Source organism: Eucalyptus grandis, chromosome 5 (assembly GCF_016545825.1).
Source record: "Eucalyptus grandis isolate ANBG69807.140 chromosome 5, ASM1654582v1, whole genome shotgun sequence".
NCBI classification, from domain to species: domain Eukaryota; kingdom Viridiplantae; phylum Streptophyta; class Magnoliopsida; order Myrtales; family Myrtaceae; genus Eucalyptus; species Eucalyptus grandis.
Genome location: NC_052616.1, coordinates 46,162,617 through 46,180,871, shown reverse-complemented (window position 1 = coordinate 46,180,871; position 18,255 = coordinate 46,162,617). Strand labels below are relative to the sequence as shown.

Sequence of the window (18,255 nt, the reverse complement as noted above, 5' to 3'; positions counted from 1 at the left end):
TCACTAAATTAAGTTTAGAAAAAATATTAATATAATTTAAGAAGTAGATTGAGCGTGTACTAAAAGTTATTCGTGGACTACAATTCTTCAAATAAATGTGAATGTCCTGTTATTAGTCATTGGAACATCACCTCTTCCTCGTTTTTGTCAGTTCTTTTGTAGAGTTCAAAACAAATGCGATGTACATTCACATTAAATGTTCCAATGACTAGTAAGAGTATATTCACGTTTGATGTGAACTTTGAATTCTCTTTTAAAAAAAAAAATTCATTTGAAGTTTTTATTTGAAATTTTCTTTATTTATATCAATCAATCAGATGCAAAAATTTAATATAACATAAAACCATATACCAGCAACGACCTAGTTTTAAACAAAACCAAAAAGAGTATAAAAACATATCCTTCCAAAAAAAAAAAATTAAGCAAACAAATAAGACAAAATTATAATTGCTAAAGAAATTGAATCTTCGGTTGCATTTATGCATGACACATGGGTATATCTAGAGCTTCGTACAAGTTTCACCCAAAGTTAAATGCCATGTTTGACCATAAACCAGGAAAGAACAAAATCCAACCTGGCATTTCAAGTACTTCTCACAATGTAACAATACATTCACATGGGTTCCGGGAATCAGGCTGGGAATGGGCATCTCCATTCCAGCTGACTCCCTCAAACCAAACACACCGGAAGTGTCTGGTTTTTCGAGTTAAGTTCTACGATCGAGTTGATTTTTAGGTGGAGATCTCTGATGTGTTGACAGTGCCTTCGGTGCAAGAACTTTCATTCGAGGTCCTGGACGACATGGGATTCTAGCAGTACTTGAGAGAAGCTATGAGATCAAATTTATATATTCGGCGATATATATGCTAAGGAAGTTCCTTTATAGAGATCAAAACAAATGTGAATGTACTGTTAATAGTCATTGGAACACCTTTTCTCCCAGTTTTTGTCTGTGCTTCTTGCTGAGAAATGCTTAGTTTGCTGCTCGAATGGCGGAAAGAGCATGGCTTTTACTTGAACTTTGTATGTTGCTACATCTTTGATACTTGCTGCATCGACTAACATCATCTACTCCCTCTCTCCAGTTGGTCTGATGCTCTCTCGATTTGCTTTTTCTGGTTCACTGGCGTTTCCAACTTTAGTTTAAGCAGAAGATTGGAGTCAGCTGTAAAGCGCATTCATGTTTAGTGGCGACACGCTTTTTGGCTCCAGTATAAATTGTCGTAGCTTGCTTTACAAAGTGCTTTGCGATTTGCAGTGCGGCTCCATCATGACTAAGTGGACCTATTTATAAATCTACGGAGAGTATATAATTGAGTTCTTTAATGTTTAATCTCCTCGACAGCTCCAATCTTCAATTACAAAGACACTTCAGCCGTGGCCCGGAACTGGGGGCAGGCAGAGAACAAGAGCTAAAGCCTCCATAGCTGTATTTGTCGGAAGATCAGATTCTGTATACAGTCGCCGTTGAGGGAGAAGAAATCATTCATCTGGTGGGCTTCACAGACCTGACGGCCGTGGTATGGATTTAAATGCCCACGATGGGGAGGAAGCAGCGCACGAGAAGAACGGATTCTTTCACAGGTTTTGGAGTCGGACACCCAACTGGCAAAGCCATATTTATTCTTTTGCTCATTAGGGGTTAGCAACATGATTCAACCGAATCAAGAAACGAATCGAGAACCGCCTGCCCAGACCAAACTAACTAGACTAATTGATTCTAGACAATTCACACCAAACTAACTAGACTAATTGATTCTAGACAATTCACGAGACATTAGTCTAATTCCTGATTCCATAAATTTAGGATTGAGATCTGGTCTCAAGTTCTTAAGGGAACCAGACTAACTAAATCAATGTTTTTATTTATTTATTTAAATTTTATTTATTTATTTCTTATCCCCAGCTTCCATGAGCAAAGCTCCACAGCCTCAATATTGTCCACTGCCTCCCTACCTCCCCTGGAAAGAAGCTCAAACTTTATTTCACAGTAATAGAGGCTTTCCTCTTGCTTTTTTCCTTCCCCAAATTGTCCAAAAGTGTTCATAGCGATATAATTGAGACCGGTAGTTTAATCTCAAAGATAAAATATATATATACTTCACAGCCCCTCTAATTCATAGGCTTTCGTCTTGCTTTCGTCCTTCCCCAAATTGTCCCAAAATGTTCATAGCTATCGAATTGAGACTGGTAGTTTAAACTCAAATAAAATAAAATAAAAATTTCCTTCACAGCCCCCCTGATTCATAGGCTTTCCTCTTGCTTTTTTCCTTCCCCAAATTGTCCAAAAGTGTTCATAGCGATCGAATCGAGACTGGTAGTTTAATCTCAAAGATTAAAAAAAATTACTTCTCATCCATAGCGAAGCTTAGTCATGATAATGCCTCAGATATGGCCGAGTGTTTTCACTAGACGGGCTCCTTATGTTCTTATGCTTGGGAATCACTTGCCCATTCAACCGGTTCCATTAGATTCAAGCTGAGTTTTCCAGTTCACTCGAGTTCTAAGTCAAGAGTTCTCTAAAATATCAAAGCGTGTGCTTTTGTTTTGCGATAATCTGCCTCGGGCCTTCAGCAAGAGACAACTCGAAAATAATTCATTCTGCGAACTCGGATTCACCCGTTAGATCAACAGCTAGAGTGCTGCAAAGCATGGAAATCACAGCGACTCGCGCAATATTTCATTCAAAATGAGCTTAAACAAAGGAGCCTCTCATGCAGGAGCGATAGATAGAACCATACAAAGCATCCAAACGACGAGAAAGGAAGGAAGGCAAAACGACGATATTTACAAATCCCACGAGAGAGACAGGGTTGATCGCTAGAGCGTCCTCAGCGGTGCTTGCTCCTGGTGTCGTCGCTGTAGAGCCTGCGATAAGGACGGGAGGAGGAGGACTTGGTCAGCTTTAACATTATCAGAAACCAACCAACCTATCAAGACGTCGAAGAAAAAGATAAACTCGCAGTCACCCTCAAGCACGAAACGTCAGCAGAGATCAACATCATCTTAAAATTATTCAGTGGCGGATCCCACATGGCCGAGGATCGAGACGAGCCCGCGATCCCACGGCGGTCGGCAGATCGACGTGCACTCGCAGCCATGCACAGTGCATGGAGGAGGGAAGGGGAAGGGGGATGGTGCAAACATCCACGTTACGTACGTACGTACCAGTCGTAGACGGTGGGGGAGTTGGGCATGGGCTTGTCGAAGAGCTGGCCCCCCATGGACTTGGTCGCCAGGTTGCTCCCCGGGTGGAACACGCTCCTCCACACGTTCTCCTTCCTCGCCGCTACCGCCGCGGGCGTCGTCGGCGTCGTCGGGGTCGCCGGCGTCCCGGGGCTCGCCGGCATCGACGTCGACCGCTGGTACTTGCTGCTCTCCCCTTCCCCTTCTGCACACACGCCCACATGGAAAAAAACCAGCAACGTCAGTCTCACTGCGTTTCATAGTGCAATATCAACGTAGAAAGTGAATCCAAACAAGACTAAAGGTTCACTCCACTTCATCAAGAACGTGCTTCCGCCATTTTTACACAGCGGAGATCTCGTTTCAAGAAGATGATGGGTCGAGTCGACCGACCTTTGACGATGACGACGGGCTTGGTGGTGAGCTTCCGGAGCTTCCCGAGGCCGCGTTCCGGCTGAGGCCCGGCCACCACGTCGTCCCACAGCTTCTCCAGCAGCACCATCTCTCTCTCTCTCTGCTTCCTCTCTCTCTCTCTCTCTCTCTCTCTGTAGGAACTAGAAGTAGGATCAGAGCTCAGTGCAAATATCTGAGTTGATATCTTTGACTATAAATAATGGAAAACGCCCACTGATCAGGACGATGACGAGATCGGATGGTTTTTCCTTTTCGCTATTTCCACGCTGGGTTTGTTACTTCCGGACGCGAGAGCTGCGGTATGTGACGTGAGAGCGTGGATAGCAAAAAATCATGGGAGTGGAAGTGTCAGAAGGACAAGAAAAAATATCTTTGGGGGGAGGATATTGGATAAGTATGAAGGATGAGGAGTCAGCAGAGGCGTGGGGCCCGCACGATGGAATTGTATTCTGGCAATTAATTTAGATTGGATGAGAGAGTTGGGTTAGGTGGATGGTCGCTTCTCCAAGTGGGGCCTCTCTATACGTTGCACCAAAAAAAATATATATTTTTAATGATTTATTTCCTATTTTTATAGATTTTTTTTTGGTCAGTTATAGAAATTTATTAAGTTTTATATTATGGCATTTATATAAAGATTCATGCAAGAGGACGTTTTGAAAATGGTGCATCGCGACATGATTGAGCTGGTTTCGAGAGGCCAATCGGAGCCTTGTCTCCTTTTTCCACGGAAACTGAGCACTCAAAAGGTGGAAATATGGGTCACGGAGCGTGATGGCTCGAGAACGAGTTAAAAAGGGTAGGGTCACATAGGAATAACCTTGAAACAACGGCCGGATTACTGTAGAATAAGAAATAATGTAGGCATATATCGAAATCACAATGGCTGAACTAAGGATGGTGACCACAATTCGGAATGGAAGTCTATTAAATAAGGGATAATAAGACGAATGATATTTGAGCTTTTTATTTAATATGCAATGTCATTTATGAACTTTAAATTTATGCAATGTAACTCTCGAATTTTGGTATAATGGACAATTTCGCCATACATTTTCAATTTGTTCAAAATATTTAATGTAATTTCTAGACTATTTCAAAATATTTAAAGGTTGAAAACCACATTGAACATTGGACCAAGTTTGATGACGATATAACACATGAAAGCAAATCTTATGAATCACATTAAATAAATTAAAATTTCAAGAATCACATTACATATTACACCAAAGTTTAAGAATATTTGTGCTAGAAAAATTAAGAGCAAACCAAGATGATTTCAAACTAGACCAAATAGGTTGGTTCCAGTTCGACTTAGTTTTTTTTTTTTTAACAAAAACAAAACTTTGGTTTGATATGTGAATGGTGTTCAAACACTGATTAATTAAACATAATCATCTAATTAGTTGTTGCTCACTTCAAAAGACAAGGCAGAAGAGAAAAGAAAAACAATATTGGGTTATTATCACTTTGGTTCGCCCAAATTAGCCTACACCACACCAATCAAACCAGATTTGGGTCATCAGGGTTGGCTCTGGTTCAGACTAACAAGCCCCAAATCAAAGCATAAGAACAAGCCCCACCTTCCACTTGGTTAAACTTCAATGCCCCTAGAAGGCTAGAATCGGGAGGTGGAGAACAAAATGCAAGAGAATGACCAGGCCAATCTCGCTACGGGCCAGCCCCACTCAACTTTTCGGCTGGCCCATTCGCTCGAATCTTTCATCGGGCCGACATGATTTTCGGTCTTTTCTGTGATCCGGTTGAAGACCCGAACGAACGGACTGAAGGATTTTATTTACAAATAATCTTGGAGGCGCTCTCTCAACACGTCAAGCAATCGGAAGCTTTCGATTTTTTCAGGCGATCCAAAGTGATCAGCAATTTCATAACCCCCCATTTGAGTTGCGAATAAGACAAGTTCCAACACCAAATGAAAATATAAGGACTTGATTAGATTCTCTGATTAGATTCTCTCATAGGAGAGACGAACGAGATAAACATATTTAATATGCAATGCATTGAAAAAGAAAATATGCTAAGTACCCCACCATGCTCACATTACTTTATCAAGTAGTTGGCATGGACTCAGACCATTCCGAAATCAACCACCTGTCGAGCACCTGGCATTAGATTAGGAACGTTAGTATTAAAATCAGCTTACAGACAATATCATATAACCTTCGTGATTATAAAAGCCGGACATCTCATATAATGAATTGCAGAGAGGCCTAGCTGAGAACACGCTTAAGAAAAGGCTTGGCTTACTTCATCCATGATTATACAGAGTATATGCACGGACGGCAGTTCTAGCATAAGTTCCAAGACATCAGCAAATAGCAACCAAAGTAGCTCAACAACTTAAGCCTCATTAACAGATGCCCTAAGGAAGGTCCAATGAATATATAATGGACACAAAAATTTGCAGAAGAGACGATTTTATCTCGCCTGCTTCAACAAATGACAATGCAGACCAGGACCAATGGTATCTTCAGGATGGGGGAACAGTTATAGCAGTCCCCTGAAAATGATTGAAAGAAAAACACGACACAGTATAAAACGGTATTGACCTTTGTAATATCCACCCCTGCAAGTCTCAGCAAATGTCATTTTGCACAGAGATTGCTATTAAATGAGACACAAGCCGACTCGTTTCACGACGACGGCCAGCAATCCTCGTACATATCAGACTGTAAAAACGTCCAAAACATGGAAAGGCGATGGTTGGAATTCTACAAGCTCCATGACAAAAGTATGACAAATATCAAGGCCTGCTTGGACATGATCCGTATTTTATATTTGCAGAACAACTCTTTGAAATGTCCACCGTGCGAACAGACAATTCTCTGCCACTCAAAAGATATAGGTATATCCTTACACATACCACCCTACCTGGTCCACAAGAAGATTTCTCCTAGCTTGGACTTCCAATCAGCCACTTCAGCTGGCCCTTGCCAATCTTAAAGCACAAACAGTGTGTTAGAGTATTTTCACGAATGTGTCTCACTAATTCATATTTTTTCTAAAACCTAACATTTTTCATGACTAAATCAACCGCACCCCGCAGTTCACCAAAAGCAACTCCGAGAAATCTCTCTTCTTTTAGTACCATGCATTACAATGCATCATGGAGTTCATTAGACTTACTTTGGACACGCAGAGAAAATTAACCTTTTTTTCTACAATCACATGTTCCATCAAAGCGTATCAGAAGAAGGCAGTAAAAAAATTTACATTTTTCATAATAAATAATTGTTCAGGGCATAAGGCCAAGAAGAAACAAACAGTACAAACAAGCATGTGCATCCAAATACTGTTCTATTTCTCCATATATAAAGAGCAAACTTCAAACCCAACTTATCCCAAGGAACAATGGGCACTCACCTGCAAAACAAGATTTCTGTGAATGTTGCAGCTGACAACAGTTCACTTGATTCACTCTCCTTTGCAGGCCTTGTGTGCATTCAAGATCAGCAAATGAAGCTTCCCCCCAACAATGCCAAACACGATCGAGAATTTAAATTCAATCCCCCTACACCAGACAAAACTGCTCCTGATCAATTAAGTCAGTCCCCGGCAGACATCTTGATCTCCAATGGCCAGCTTCTTCCTCACACACTCCTCTTTCAGGCACAGCAATCTCAGATAGCCAGTCGCACCTACTCCAGAGAGTCACCACAAGAAACTCAGAAGAACAACAAGGACTTTGATAAGAAGAATAAGGGCTACACGGAGGATATACATAAAGCAGATCTAGGAATTAAAGACCAAGCAACCAAGGAGTACACCTCTTCAAGCTCAAGGATCGGCCGCAGAATGCGCTGTGTCATATTCCCCTGCAGAGAATGTCATGCCACCAACCCAATCGCTAAGGTTACATCCAAGCAAGGAGAGAGAAAGTAGATGGTGTGGAGTTTTTTCAGGTTCATATTGTTGTGTTTATCAACTATTCATTTCTGCAAAATCGAGATTGAGATTTAGTTACCGATAGTCATAAGGTACGGTACAATTAGTTGTAGTTATGGTCAACACAATGACTTTAATAAGATATCAAAGGAACCTTCATCAGAAGTACCAGTGAGGGAAAAAAATGGTTCAAACAAGTTTAGTTTGATTCAAGAGGACATTTTTTCAGAAATGTTTCACAAGCCAACCAAACGATTTCACTGCTGGTTTTAGACTCGACAAATTGAAACTAGACCGATCCACTAAATTAAATAATGTTGTGTGTTCTTCTAAATTTTTTATTATCTGTCATTCAGATTCCAGATAGTTGATTTTTGTATTTGAAGTAGCTCATTTTGTATAAATGAGTGATCTATCCGGACTTTGTTTGATTTAATTTCTCTTTGAAAACACTAGTCTCTCTAAGCTATTCCAATTTAGTGCTGATTTACGAGTTCATAAAATAGCAAGAGCAAACAGTGGAGACCAAAACTCAAAAAACTGGTTGGTCCAGTCAGTTTGGTCCCAAACCTTTTCTTCAAACAGTATTAATGCGGATTAGTTTAATTAATCAAAGAAAGTACCCCATGTAATTAATACCAATGTGACTTCCACCAGGCCACTGTAGGATGAAGTTTTGAAGAACCTCAAGTTAAAGAGTAGGATTGATAGAATATGAACAAGCAGACTCATTATAACAAAGAGGTCATTTATCTTGATAAGATTGTGTGGGAAGGGGAACTGAACACTGTCTAATTGGTTAAAACATTGTTTGAGAAGCTGACAAATATATGAATATATACAGTTTTACAGTCTCATGAAAGATACACAAATCTTACTCTCACAGAGAAAAAACTCTGGCGTATCTCCAATCATCTTTCGTATGTATGAGAGCTTACTATATTATATATCAGATGTCTGTGACTACTTCTCACAGAACCTTTCCTGCACTTTCTTCTAAGACTGAGTACAAATAAGACATGCAAAGGAGACTCCTTTGGGTAGACTTAGTTCATAAATATTTTTTTGTATCCACCACGCCTTTAATTTAGAATGATACTGCCAATTAGGAGGATGGATACCACCCAAGCCGCTCTTGAGAAATGTCTATTTCTAAGACATGAAAAAAGTTATTGGGCATCATAGGCAGGAGGAGGAGGAGGAGGAGGAGGAGGAATAGAAGATTCCTCATGGAGAGAAAAACACAAACCAAAATATGCAGGTTTCAGGCACATGTGAAGAAAAGACTCCTGCAGTGTGATCTCACGAATAGATTGACAAGGTTATTATATTATTACATGGGGAGAGCAAAAGACACCATTTTTTGCACAACAAAGTGGCTAGAAACTTTGCTCACCAAAAAAAAAAAAAAAAAAAAAAAAAAAGCCTGAGTCCTTGGAATTCCAGCTTCTGAGAGTTAAGGATAAATTATGTGAGTCTACATCTTCTAAAGCATATTGCCAGTTTCCTTTCATGCGGGATGGTATTTGTAACCAGAGACTTTCTCAAAATGCATTTGACCTCCCTAGGAATGCTACAGCATTCAGGACAAAATTCTGCTGATAGCTAGATTTAATACTTGATAGGAAATTCTTTCTGCCGCCACCATACAGGCTGTTGAGGTTAAAAGCAGAAAGCACCCTCTGTTAGGTATTCCTAGGCATAATTCATCCTCTTTCAACAAGGCAAGAGTCCTGTGTGTTCATGGTTTCCCTTATAATAATCACAGCCAACCGTGTTTATAACATGCTTCACCCAAGTGCATGACACATTTTATTCATCACTTAAATTCAGTTTTCCATAGCATGTTCAAAGTCGTTCCAACTAGGTCAGTCAAATTCACATTTCATTCATGTTGACTGTCCAATATGGTGGCAAACAACAAATTAAGGCAATCAGATATTAGTTTGAGAGAACAACTGCCATCATCTTCTGGCAATCAATGAAGGGAAACACCTAATTGAAGCAAAACATGAAATTGACTGCAAAATCAGAATGGATTAATATACTGAAACCAGAGTGAAATAAGGTCGATAGATGAATAACCAAAAGTCAGTTTTACCAGCTTTTCATTAGAAGGAACCACGGAACTCACATTTATTATGAATACTAATCATACAAGACGTTAGAGATGGTTTTTTGCATTTATTATGCACATCACCATCCTTCCAGTATAAGCCCATCAATCGCAGTTGTCAGTATGAAAATATAAATCTAATTATCTTGCAACTTTATGATCTAACATTTGAGAAGTGATTCAATCTAAAGAATAGATCTTTTTTACGAGGATTTTTTCAGTGTATGCATCGTAACTGATGAAATCGTAGGATCAATACAATCCTGCCGAATTGATTATTCAATTTCCAAATGAATCTAATATAATTAGACTTGAAATGTCTATATTCAGAGATTTACACTTAAATATCTATATCTATAGATTTTAGGTAAAAGAGAAAGAGGCATCAGTTCCGATATCAGAGATGATATAAGATTTTACAGTGATACTGGCTCGATACTTCTTCGACGTTTCGGTCTTACCAAAACCATTTTTTTCTATTGAGTATTGGTATGTTATATATTTCTTTGTGGAAAGTCAAGGATTTCACAATCCTATCATTTAGATGCCATCATCAATCCAAATTAGGATCTCAATCTTAACAGCATTTGATATCTAATGAAATAACTAAATACAATTTTCTCCTGTCCCATACTATAAATATCCAGCCCAAGGAAAACATTAACATCTAAACTACCCCGAAATGGGCATACTGTCACAGGAACAATTCAGCCCAGAGAAAATCTCACTTTTGCTCACACTAGAAGAATGTACAACTGTCTACTATGGCTTCCAGCAGGTAAAACACAGCAAAACGAGAGCAAGATGCTTCAGACTGGGCCTTTCAATCTTTCCCATGCTTGGTAACATATGCCTGCAAGTAACACAAGTAAATGTTTGACTTCAGCGTTAAGCATGTCTGCCCTTTCATTCCTTTTTGCAGTAAATACATCTCCAAAATCAAGTTATTTACCTCAACCAGCCTTGTGAGTTTAAACTGTGAAAACGAAAGAAAATGCTTTATTGACTCCGGGTTAGGCGGAATTTGCTGTGGCTGTAAGGTGGTAAGAACCTTGTCGACTGCTTTTTTAACAATCAAATTATGTGCGTCCTTGCTGAGACGACCCCCTTGCCAAGCTGGTTTCAATAGTTCCTTTACATAATCTATAAGGGCAACTCGAAAATGTCTCAATGCCTTCGACTCCTGGTTCACATCTGCAGCCTTCTTCTGCATGACATCCATCTCAATATCTTGTCTAACTTTGTCTTTGTGGCCTGCTACGTCACTTCCGAGTGCAGAACCAAGATCCATACTACTTCCACTAATGTGGGAACTATCCTTGGCATGATCTGACAGCTGGTCATTCTCTTTGGACATCTCATTTTCAGTTTGGCTGTCAACAACTGAATTCTCTGCCGTCTCAACCGCAGATCCATTTACATCTTTTCCATGCAAGTAGCTGCCCTTGCCTAACCCATGCTCATTGAATCTATGATCTGAAGATACTGAATAACTGTTGTTACCACGTTCTTCAGCTAGGTTTCTTTTTGAATCGCTATGGACCTGCTGCTCTGCTGTATTAAGAACGGATGCTCCCTGACTAGAAAACAACCTGAAAGACTCATCTCTTGTTTTATGTTGCTCGATCCTATCATGGAAAGGGTCACATTTACTCCCTGGAGATGATATACTTGTCGGAGTAATGAGGAAAGATGGTCGAAAAGGTTCGGATGGCTCCCAATCATAAGAAGAAAATGTCCTCCTATTTCCAAACCGCGGCCGTGAATCTGCAGATATGTTTGCTCTAGATAAATTTCCTGAATAAGAACCAGCTAGATCGGATGAACTTCCCAAGAGAGAAGAAGATCGAAGGCCAGCATAGTCAACATCAAGAATACTCTGACCAGGGAGAGGATTTGAGAATTCAGAGAAAGAACTTAAGATCCTTGAAGAACCTGACAGCCATGAGGAGTGTTGAGAAGGCAATATTGCAGTAGTCGAAGGATATTTGACACTTGAATTAAGAGCAGGGCTTGTGATAGGTGAAGAATTGCCAAAAAATTTGCCCTGGTTAGTAACTTGGTCTTCTGTTATGGAAGCATGAGAAGTGGGTTGCTTATTTTGGCCTAGGTTAAAAGATCTTATTGAACCGCTTGAGGGAGGTAGCCAATAACCCCTCATTGAACCAGAACCACCACTACTAAGCTTTGAAGCATGCATTCTGTAATCATCAGCACTCCAACTCCTTTCCTGGAAATCTCTACCATTGTCCACATCTGCAGACATATGTCCATCATGATGCTTGCATGGAGGCAATTGATGGGAATCAGTTGGAGCACTAAACAATAAATCTTCAACACTGAGGGGTCTGGAAATAGCTATTTTATTGATTTGGTGCATGCTTTCATTTTCTCTAGCCACCTGCGACTGAATCTGTTCCAAAGAAGAACCATAACATAATGCAGAATTATTGGCAACTGAAGAAGCAAGCTGCTTTGGCAAGCCAGGTGATTTCGATTTCTCAAAATCATCTTTTCGTCCTGACACAAGATATGAAGCTTGTAAAGAACATGAGGTGCAGGGTAAAATATTTACATCTACAAACTAAAAACATCATACCTTCATCATGCACAGCTTCCTCTATGCAGCTTGAGCCAGTACCATGTCTGCACACCAGCTCAGGAGTACTATTGACATTATCTTTGATGTGCAGAAACCTACATGAACTCCCTTTGATGCACCATCCCTTTGCAAAAAAGGAACAGATGATTGCCGCTCGTTTATTTCGTTCCGGCAACTCCAGTCCCGGAGACAAACTTCTCAGCCTTGCACCGGAAGTGGTCAACCTAGGACACCCACAATCAACAGAGATTCATTCAAAATATAACATGAGAAGGTAATGGAGTTTTATTGGAAAAAAAGACAATTAGCTCGCAACTCCAAGAGTTTCTTCTTCCTCTATCTGCTAAATTTCAAGGTACTAATGGCCAACACTGCCATACCTTGATGACAATGGCATGCCATCCCTGGGCTGCAAGTCCGCTTGCTTATCCTTCTCTGAACAAGGAGCAGCATAAATATCAGGAACAGTTAGGCGTTTATTTGGAAGTGAGTCCCGACATAGTTGGTTCAAAATGAGTGGTAGATAGCTCAACACTTCCAGCAAATCATTCATTGAAACACACAACTATGACAATATTTCAGAAGAAAACATGTTGGCAGCTAAACTGAAGCTTCTAGGTAATATGTTTCTTTGGAGAGAGACAGCATACGGTTTGACTAGCAAACCAAAGCCATAAGTTGGTTCAAAATCACGGAGAATGGAGAGGATCCAAATGTACGTAATTGGCTAAAGCCTCAGTGTCCTCCATGAAGAATCATGTTGTGCCCACGTTAAAACAGTAAATATTAACGGAGAAGAACCAAATAATCCATAAAACCATAAAAATTTTACTTCTACCATATTTCAGTAGGAAACATAAAAATTCAGAAAGAGTAGTTTTTGCTTTATTACAGTGAGAACTATTTAGGAAGGATGATATCGATGGAATCAAAGACATATTGATTATGCTACGTTGGAAACTAACGATGCATAAACTTGCTTCATACGACTAATTTACTTGCTAGATAGAATTGGTCAAGTGATCGTTTTGCTTTAATTATGATCTAGTCAGTCATGTCCAGCCGCTTTCCATTATAAAACACCTCAAAATCATTTGTAGATTTACACATGCTTAAAATGCTAAGAACATGATTTTGTCGTTTCTCTTCCATAATCGGGAATTTTCCTCCATTGTGGCTGACCAAGGTGGATTTCCCTGAGGTAAAGCACTGAATTTTCTTTGAGACATACTTAAAACTGAAAAAAAGGGTCTATAGGTGGATCGACCGCGAATCAAGAGAGCATTACCCCAAATCAGATCATCTCATTTCAAGACAACATTGCGCTCAAAATCCTGTTCTATACACGGACAACACATCGAACGAAGACCTAATTCACGAAGGGCGCCACAAAATTCCAGACAAATTCACTACTCCGAGTCAACCGGAGGCGCACAAAATTCAAGTCGAAATGCCGTTCGATTGCTCACGACGCCATCAATTTTCCACCATCACCGAACAGGACATGGTAAAGCTACCCTGGAGCAAGAATTCCCACACGACTCAAAGTCTCGAACTTTCGCAAGCACGCGCCTTTACAGGGGGAAAAAGGAACCGCACAGTCCTTCGTATACTTGCGGCCGAAGCAAAGCACGCAGAGCAGCGCACGATCGAACAATCTCAGCACCAAAACAACAGAAGCGATAATGCAGAGACAATCCCCCGCGACGATCGTACAGCGGGGCCGGCAATCGAGTTCGAGCACTCACCAGTTCTCCCCGCGCTCCCTCCCTCCCATCCTCCTCCTCCTCCTCCTCCTCCTCCTCCTCGCGCTTCCTCCGCTCCTCCTCCTCCGCCGCCTTCCTCCTCCTCCTCCTCCTCGTCATCCTCCTCGTCCGCGATCATCTCCCGATCGCGGCCGGCGTAGCCGCCCTCCTCCTCCTCCTCCGAGACGTCCTCCCACTCGTCGTCGTCGCTGTCGTCGTCGGCGACGGCGGCCGGAGGATACGGCGGCGGCGGTTGCGGTGGCATTGTCGCGGCGAGAAGGGGGAGGAATTTTCGGAGCTTTTGCTGGTGTGCAGTTTTTCTGCTGCTGCTGCTGCTGCTGCAGAGAAGGAGACTTGGGGCGGGGGGTGGTCGCGTTGACGCGACGGGTCTTGGTCGTCGCCGCGTGTGTTTTTTACTCTCTCTTTTGCAGTCGGGCCCTCCTCCTCGGGGTGAAAACCGGAAGGGTCGTTTTTATTTGTGTACTCTTCAGGTTTTCCACCCCGAGATTTCGAGCAAATTAGGGAAAAGGGCCGAATGGGGAAAAATCACGAGGTCTTTGGTTTTTATGGCATTGTCATTAAATTCTTAACCCTAGGATTTGAAAATTGAGGGAGTGTAATCTCGTCCGTCCATTTTAACTAATTACGTTGTTGATTTGCAATGGATTGATATGGTGGCAAAAGCCGCTCAACGGTGATAACAGTTTCCTATTCCGAAGTGGGTAAATTTGAAAACGCACCAAATGGCCCTTCTTTGCTATGAAATTTACGAGGCGGCTGTATGACTTTTTACGGTATGGAAAGTTGTCCTATTTTGAGTTAGATAAACACCGTGATGTGTATCGAGATTAGTGGATTAAAGCATGGCCAAATTTGGATAAAGAAGAGGAGGGATATCGTCCCATGATGGCATCGACCTTGCCGATGCATGATCGGGATTGGCAACCTTCGCCCACGGTGGGCATGGCAGATGAGGATCACTATCATCGCCAACAACGAAAGGGTATCAAAGACCTTTGCTATCAATTAGATATGGAGAAAATTATTGAGAAAATTTATAAATTTAGTCTATGAATATCAATTCAGTTTTAAATTTTTTATTTGACTAATTTAATCCTAATTTTTTTTACAAATTACCAATATAATTCTTCTAGTCAATTTTGACAAGCAATGGTGACATCAACATTGGCTGTTGCTGAGGCTGGTGATCGATGGAGAAAAAAAGGGCAAAAAAGGAGAAAAGGAAAATAAAAAGAGAGTAAACTTACGAATAAAAATTATAAATATCATTCACGATAAAATTGATCATATCACATAAGATGATTGTAAAGCGGGCCGACAATCAAGTTCGGTTACTCACCATTTCAGCCCGCACGAGCTCCCTCCCCCTCATCCTGCCGCTTCCTCCGCCTTCCTCCTCCTCGATCATCTCCGCCTCCTCATCTGCAATCATCTCCTGATCGCGGCCCACCTCACCGCCCTCCTCCTCCTCTAAGACGTCCTCCCACTTGTCGTCGTCGTCATCGTCAGCAGTGGCGATGGCAGCGGCATTGTCGCGGCGAGCGGCGAGCGGCGAGCACGGGAAGGAATTTCCGAGCTGTTGCTGGTGTGCAGGTTTTCCGCTGCTGCAGAGAAGGAGACTTGGGGCGGGGGGTGAGCGATCTTTGGTCGCGTTGACGCGACAGGTCTTGGTCGTCGCACCGTGTTTTTACTTCGCACTCGCGCCCCTTTCCTCGGGGGGATTCTCTCTCCTGGGTGAAAACCGAAAAAGTCGTTTTATTTTGTACCCTCACGTTTTCCACCCCAAGATTTCGACCAAATTGGGGAAAAGGGACAAATGGGGAAAAATCACAACGTCTTGGTTGCATGGCAATGTCATTAAATCCCTAACCCTAGGTTTTGAAAGTTGGGGGAGTGTAATCTCGACCGCCCATTTTAACCCGTTACGTAGTTGATCGGCCTATTCAAATTCGTGATGGATCGATATGGTGGCAAAAGCTGCTCAACGGTGATAACGATTTCCTATTGTGAAGACGGTAGATTTGAAGGCACATCGGGTGGCCCTTCTTTACTGTGAAATTTAAGTGATGATGATATGACTTTTTATAGTATGGAAAGTTGTCCTATTTTGAGTTAGATAGACACCGTGATGTGTATTGAGATTAGTCAATTAAATTACAGTGTTGTCAAAAAAAGAAAAAAGTACAGTGAATTTTTGATAAAGAAGAGAAGAGGGATATCGTCCCATGATGGCACCAACATTGCCTATGCATGATTAGGATTGGCAACCTTTGCCCGCATGGCAGATGAGGATCACTACCATCACCAACGATGAAGGAGTATCAAAGACCTTGGCTATCTACCAAATCTAGAGAAAATTATCGAGAAAATTCATAAATTTATTATCTGAATATTAATTCAATTTTAAAAAATTTTATTTGGCTAATTTAATTCTAAAATTTTTGACAAATTGCCAATGTAATCCTTCCAGTTAATTTCGACAAGCAATTGGTGACATAAGCTTGGTTCAATGGAGGAAAACAGGAAAAGAAAAAAATAAGAGAAAAGGAAAAGGAAAGGAAAAAAAAATTATAAATTTCATCTCGCCACAAAGATCAATCAATGCTACGTAAGATACATTGGTATCCATGTCAACAATTACCAGCCAACATTAATATTGCCAGCCAATATTAATAATAAGGAAATATTATATTAACAAATCGTTAAAAGTTTTAAATTAAATTGGTCAAATTAAAAAGTTTAGTATTGAATTGCCATCTATACATTTATGACTTTTTTTTATAATTATCTTATAGTATATCATGGCAAGACGATGGATGTCCCAGTTTGTCCTAACTACCCTGAAAGGCAAAATGGATGAATTTGGCACAACATTCCTTTCTCGTGCTCGCTTTAACCTACCTACATTCGATTAATTTATTAGTAGTGGATACTATGAGTTTTTTTAGCCCCAGTACTGGGATAAACCTGTCTGTGTTTTACCCATTTTAATAAAGTCTCCAATTCTCAGACAGTCATGCCATCCTTCCCCGTGGGGCTTTCTCTTGTTTTCTTTCTATCCCTTACTAAATAATAGGAACTTACTCTTGATAGTTAGAATATTTCAAAAGTTTAAATAATTAGATCAATGAGGCGATTTAGTACTTAAAATATTTTAATGTTGATTAATGTAGTTTATCAAAAATGCGTTGTCATTCTAGTAACTCATAATTTAATACGTACAACTTTCTCAACTGCTAAGAGCATGCCAAGAGCATGCAATTGTTGACCGTCAATATCTATAGTCAACACTTCTTTGCGTTTGTTCGGGGGAAAAAATTGATGATCAAGTTGTCCACTTCCCTCTCGATGAACGATGGGCTACCAATGGACCTAATAATTTGGCGGGTTTGGAGGGTTCGGGTTCGTATCGCTAGAGTTCAGGTTAATACAAGCCTGCCTTAATTTAAATTTATGTAGTAGGGATGTCAAAAATTGAACCCAAATGAAATTTTATGCATTTACAGGCTGGATAATGAAAGGTTCAAATAGTTTCGGTTCAAATTGTTGCACCAAACGAAATTGAAAATATCCCCTGATTGGTCTAGTTATGCAACCCTTCGTGGCATTAATTTAGTTTCGTAATCTCTTACAAGAGTTAGTAAATGTAGAGAGATACTAACTAAGGCAAGTATAAATTAATAGCTCAATAGAAAAGTTAATAAACTATATAAAAATCAATTTAACATTGCTAAGCGACAAAGGAGAATTTGGTGATCCAAAAATAATCGATAATTTAATGTAGAAAAAATTGATAAATCACTCTAATTTATATTGGTAAACTCGTATAAGAATGATAAAATCCAAATGTAAGCAAGTCATATAAATAAGGGATGGTAAGTTACCACAAAAATCGCTAATTCACAAATTATACAGGGAAATTCATAATTTCATAGAAGTGTTGGTGAGCCACCAACAATTTACATGAGAAGAAGTCAGAGGTCATTTTTTTATCAACAGCTTTTTGACATTTACTAATACTTATCGAAATTTACTTGCACTGACAAGGAAATTATATTTTGGGCACAAAATAATAGAATTCAACTAAAAGGTTGAATGTTACGTTGCATCCAAAATATATATATCTTCTAGTGAATGGGCCTCCTAGTAAAATTAACACAACCTTCCATGAAAATCAAATGTTGGTGAATTGAGGGAAATAATTTGCAAATCAAGGATTTTCATGTTTTGTTCATACGCATGATTGATTCTTGAAACCTAGGAA

At 40.3% G+C, this 18,255-nt stretch overlaps 2 protein-coding genes across 2 annotated transcripts; both read right to left on the bottom strand.

Moving 5' to 3' along the window:
• Window positions 1-2,623: 2,623 nt before the first annotated feature.
• LOC104445252 (dormancy-associated protein 1) lies at window positions 2,624-3,830 on the bottom strand. The gene is made up of 4 exons (XM_039313188.1): window positions 3,735-3,830; window positions 3,581-3,701; window positions 3,170-3,392; window positions 2,624-2,869 (listed from the first exon to the last, which is right to left on the bottom strand). Exons 2-4 carry the CDS (start codon window positions 3,687-3,689, stop codon window positions 2,833-2,835), a joined length of 369 nt encoding a protein of 122 aa, XP_039169122.1. The 5' UTR covers window positions 3,690-3,701; window positions 3,735-3,830; the 3' UTR covers window positions 2,624-2,832.
• Window positions 3,831-10,132: 6,302 nt separating this feature from the next.
• On the bottom strand, window positions 10,133-14,000 carry LOC104445251 (protein FRIGIDA-ESSENTIAL 1). Its single transcript, XM_010059074.3, has 5 exons — window positions 13,974-14,000; window positions 12,606-12,660; window positions 12,223-12,449; window positions 10,576-12,143; window positions 10,133-10,476 (listed from the first exon to the last, which is right to left on the bottom strand). The coding sequence occupies exons 2-5, from the start codon at window positions 12,620-12,622 to the stop codon at window positions 10,447-10,449; spliced, it is 1,842 nt and encodes a 613-aa protein (XP_010057376.2). The 5' UTR covers window positions 12,623-12,660; window positions 13,974-14,000; the 3' UTR covers window positions 10,133-10,446.
• Between the last annotated feature and the right edge of the window lie 4,255 nt (window positions 14,001-18,255).

What these genes read in the sequence shown, in the direction of transcription:
- LOC104445252 (XM_039313188.1), bottom strand. Translation starts at nt 3,689, where the DNA reads ATGGTGCTGCTGGAGAAGCTGTGGGACGACGTGGTGGCCGGGCCTCAG. An exon ending in GCCCGTCGTCATCGTCAAAG is followed by an intron (nt 3,393 to 3,580) that starts GTCGGTCGACTC and finishes GCGTGTGTGCAG; the next exon opens with AAGGGGAAGGGGAGAGCAGC. An exon ending in TCCCCCACCGTCTACGACTG is followed by an intron (nt 2,870 to 3,169) that starts GTACGTACGTAC and finishes TCCTTATCGCAG; the next exon opens with GCTCTACAGCGACGACACCA.
- LOC104445251 (XM_010059074.3), bottom strand. An exon ending in GGAAGCTGTGCATGATGAAG is followed by an intron (nt 12,144 to 12,222) that starts GTATGATGTTTT and finishes ATCTTGTGTCAG; the next exon opens with GACGAAAAGATGATTTTGAG. An exon ending in AACTCACAAGGCTGGTTGAG is followed by an intron (nt 10,477 to 10,575) that starts GTAAATAACTTG and finishes TGTTACTTGCAG; the next exon opens with GCATATGTTACCAAGCATGG.